Below are 3,310 nucleotides of genomic sequence, written 5' to 3'. Positions count from 1 at the left end.
ATCCTGCTACCTTGAATACTTTAGGATCCTCGATTTTAATAGATTTTATTAGTTTACAAGATTTCTTAAAATTGCTAAAACTTTGAAGCCCCATAACTTTTGAACCGTTTGAGCTACAGACCTGCGCTTGGGCTCGTTTTGAAGCCCAACACTAATCCTACAACCCACAGGAATCGTGTGGATTTCAGTTTGAGTCCGCTCGAACGAGTGCTGAGTTGAAAAATTTTGACCCAACATTAGGTTGGGCCGAAATAACACTTTTGTCCGTCACGAAAACGCCTGGGTGCGGAAAATTGTCCTTGACCAATTCGAAACTCAACGCACTTTGAAATTTTGAAATCGGATAATATCTTCTGCCTGTTCTTTGAGCGCAAAGTTTAACATTAGCTTCTTATGGGGAATTCGGTCAAATACTAAAAATTTTATCTGTGTTCCAAACGATTTTTCGAAGATTGAAACTGAGTGCAGAAACGCGATCTACGCAAAAATCCGAAGTAAATGACATACCGCAAGTGTATCTAAGTCATCTCACATCGTCAAAAGTATCTCGTAAATTCTCGCTTCTTCTCTAAAATTTGGCATATTTATAAATGGAAAAATTCTCGAAAATGACAACAAATTTTGGCATACTGTATGTCATCGGATTCGGTTTTTGGCGTAGATCACTAATCTCAAGTCAGTTTTATTCAACAATTTTCTTTTCTAGTCCTAGACAAAAATGTTGATATTTGACCGATTTACCCATCAGGAGCTAATGCTAAACTTTGCGCTCAAAGAACAGGCAGAAGATTTTATCCGATTTCAAAATTTCAAAGTGCGTTGAGTTTCGAATTGGTCAGGGACAATTTTCCGCACCCAGGCGTTTTCGTGACGGACAAAAGTGTTATTTCGGCCCAACCTACCCAACATAATGTTACTTCTAAAATAGTTTCTTTAAAATGTTACAGACAACATACACGGGAGGAAACATGTCGTTCGACTGGGATTTAATGTTGGCCGCTCTTGGCGTTCAAAATGGAGCTGGTATTTGGGGCATAAAAGGTTTTTTGCGTGATGAAAATAGCCTTGCGCACGTGTGCTTTGATGTTTTTGTAGAATTGATTAAAATAAGACGAAAACACTACCCCTCTAGCTTTAATACAGTCCTATCGACTATTTCTACAAGAAGAATAAGTGCCATCCTAACTTTATTCTTGGTCTTTACCATCTTCAGGTATCTATATCAATCCGTTATGGAACTATCGTGCTTACAGACTGACAAAATGACATCAGGTGATGTCAGTGTCAACATTTTGTCATTTATGTGGCCTGATTTGACGTTATTTTAATATGATGTCAAATTCACGTCAAAGCAGGCCACCAATATTACAACATGTGACACCGCACAGTCAGGGATCCGTAACTTAACATAACGAACATGATCGGTTTGTTAAATAATATAACTAAGTCGCAAATAAAACTTTAAGTTAAGTTAGATACCTAACTAATAAGTAATTTTTTATTACCTTAACGTTATAAATGTAACCAATTTATTTAACGTTAAAAGCGACTTCCCTTTATTTAGTGACTAATATCGCACAGGCATGAAATAGAACATAACACTTAAACACTTATCGATACCTCAGAGCGAAAACCGCTCAGTCTGCCAGAGCACTACGACAACCGCTTAGTCTGCCGAGCGGTTTGGACAACCACTCTTTCCGCGGCGCCGCTCCGACAACCGCTCAGTCAGTCGACCCGCCTCATCAACCGCTCAAATGACTTTTTTGACACTTTTCATGTTTTGACCGATTCCGACTAACTAGAACTGCTCTTTTTGATGGTGCAATCCATTTGTTTCGTCAAAAAAGTCATTTGAGCGGTTGTTGAGTCGGGTCGGCTGACTGAGTGGTTGTCGGAGCGGCTCCGCGGAGTGAGCGGTTGTCCAAACCGCTCGGCAGACTAAGCGGTTGTCGTAGCGCATCGGTAGACTGAGCGGTTTTCACTCTGTGGTATCGTTATCAAAGTAATATTTGATAAATCCATAACGGTTATTTTTTTAAACATAAGTTTTCTGTTATTTACCTATCTGTTAAGTGCCATAGTAGGCGTTATCAGTTATCGGGTACAACACCAACGGTTAACAAAACGTTATGAGGTCCTTATATGTTAAGTTACGGACCCCTGCGCACAGTGCGGCTAAATCGGAAAAAGAGCGTCACAAATCAATTTTTTACTGAACTAATAACACAAATACACACATGAGGGATGCTTAGACTAAACCCCAAATACCTAAAGCCGGTGTGATTTTACCTTAAATGCGTGTTATCTTCGAAACATGAATTGACAAAAGTATTGTTTTTGCGCGCGCGACTTTGTGGTTACGAGGCGCCCAAAATAAGCCTCAACTTTATCGGCCTTCAGAAGCCAAAAACTTAAAATATCAATTGAAGTATGTGTGTTTTGTGTGTTCAACATTTGTAAGAATATTTCATCCACTACACGCAAAAAAATGATTTGCTGGCTTAGCTAAAGTTTAGCTCTCAGAGCTAATTTGTTCGCTAGATTTGGGATAGCTAATAGTTTAAGCTTCTACAGCTAATACTCTTCGCCCGATGGGATATGGTCATTGCTTTCGGAGAAAGTCGACCTTTTCCTGTGCCTGCATTGGTATATTAGCTCTAAGAGCTAATGTAGATTTTGCAGCACTCGCATGTATAATTTGTTACTGTGGCCAGGGCGTTATGTCGTTTCGGGCTAATAGCACGCTCTCCTCTGAGAGAAAAAATGGTTACTTGTAGGAGCAAAACTTGATTAATAGTCACGACTAGTTCTTGGATTAGCTGGAGCGGCACTAATTTTAGCGTTCAGAAGTGTTTTTGTTATGTGTAGAGGAGAAGAGGCGGTGTCTGGATCGTCCCGCTTCTCAATGGAAGGTGTGCACGATCCAAACTGACCCCCGACAGGGAGGTGCATGGTGGTTTCGGGTGCCGGATAACGGCCTGAGGATCATCCTCAAGGTGCGAACGGACGATATAGATCAATTCAGCGCCACCAAAAATCGTCATGCACCAATTATCAAAAGGGGCGTCACCGTGGACCCCGCGAGGTTCCCGGCGAAACCCCTAGGATGACCTGCGAGGGCGAGGTGCAAACGGATGTCGGGAATCGATGCAGCGTCCCCCAAAACCCCTGCGTAGTAGTCTTACATTTAGGCTAAGCTTTAGAACTAGCTTTATGTACGCCAGACCACGTCTCGCGTAACAGGCTTCGCGATATCTCACGAAACACTGTTACGCTGCGACGCGCCTGGCGCACATATAGCTAGGCC

At 41.7% G+C, this 3,310-nt stretch overlaps 1 protein-coding gene across 1 annotated transcript in view; it reads left to right on the top strand.

Annotated features, from left to right (window-relative positions):
• LOC113212212 (uncharacterized) overlaps positions 1–3,310 on the top strand; it is a 54,024-nt gene that overhangs the window by 12,132 nt on the left and 38,582 nt on the right. The window contains exon 5 of the mRNA XM_052274222.1: positions 948–1,213. Coding sequence (XP_052130182.1) covers positions 948–1,213 — 266 coding nt within the window. The remainder of the gene's footprint in view (positions 1–947; positions 1,214–3,310) is intronic.

Source organism: Frankliniella occidentalis, unplaced genomic scaffold (genome assembly GCF_000697945.3).
Source record: "Frankliniella occidentalis isolate FOCC.00 unplaced genomic scaffold, Focc_3.1 Scaffold355, whole genome shotgun sequence".
Lineage (NCBI taxonomy): Eukaryota > Metazoa > Arthropoda > Insecta > Thysanoptera > Thripidae > Frankliniella > Frankliniella occidentalis.
The sequence above is the reverse complement of the archived record's forward strand: the minus strand, read 5'-3'. Positions and strand labels throughout refer to the sequence as shown.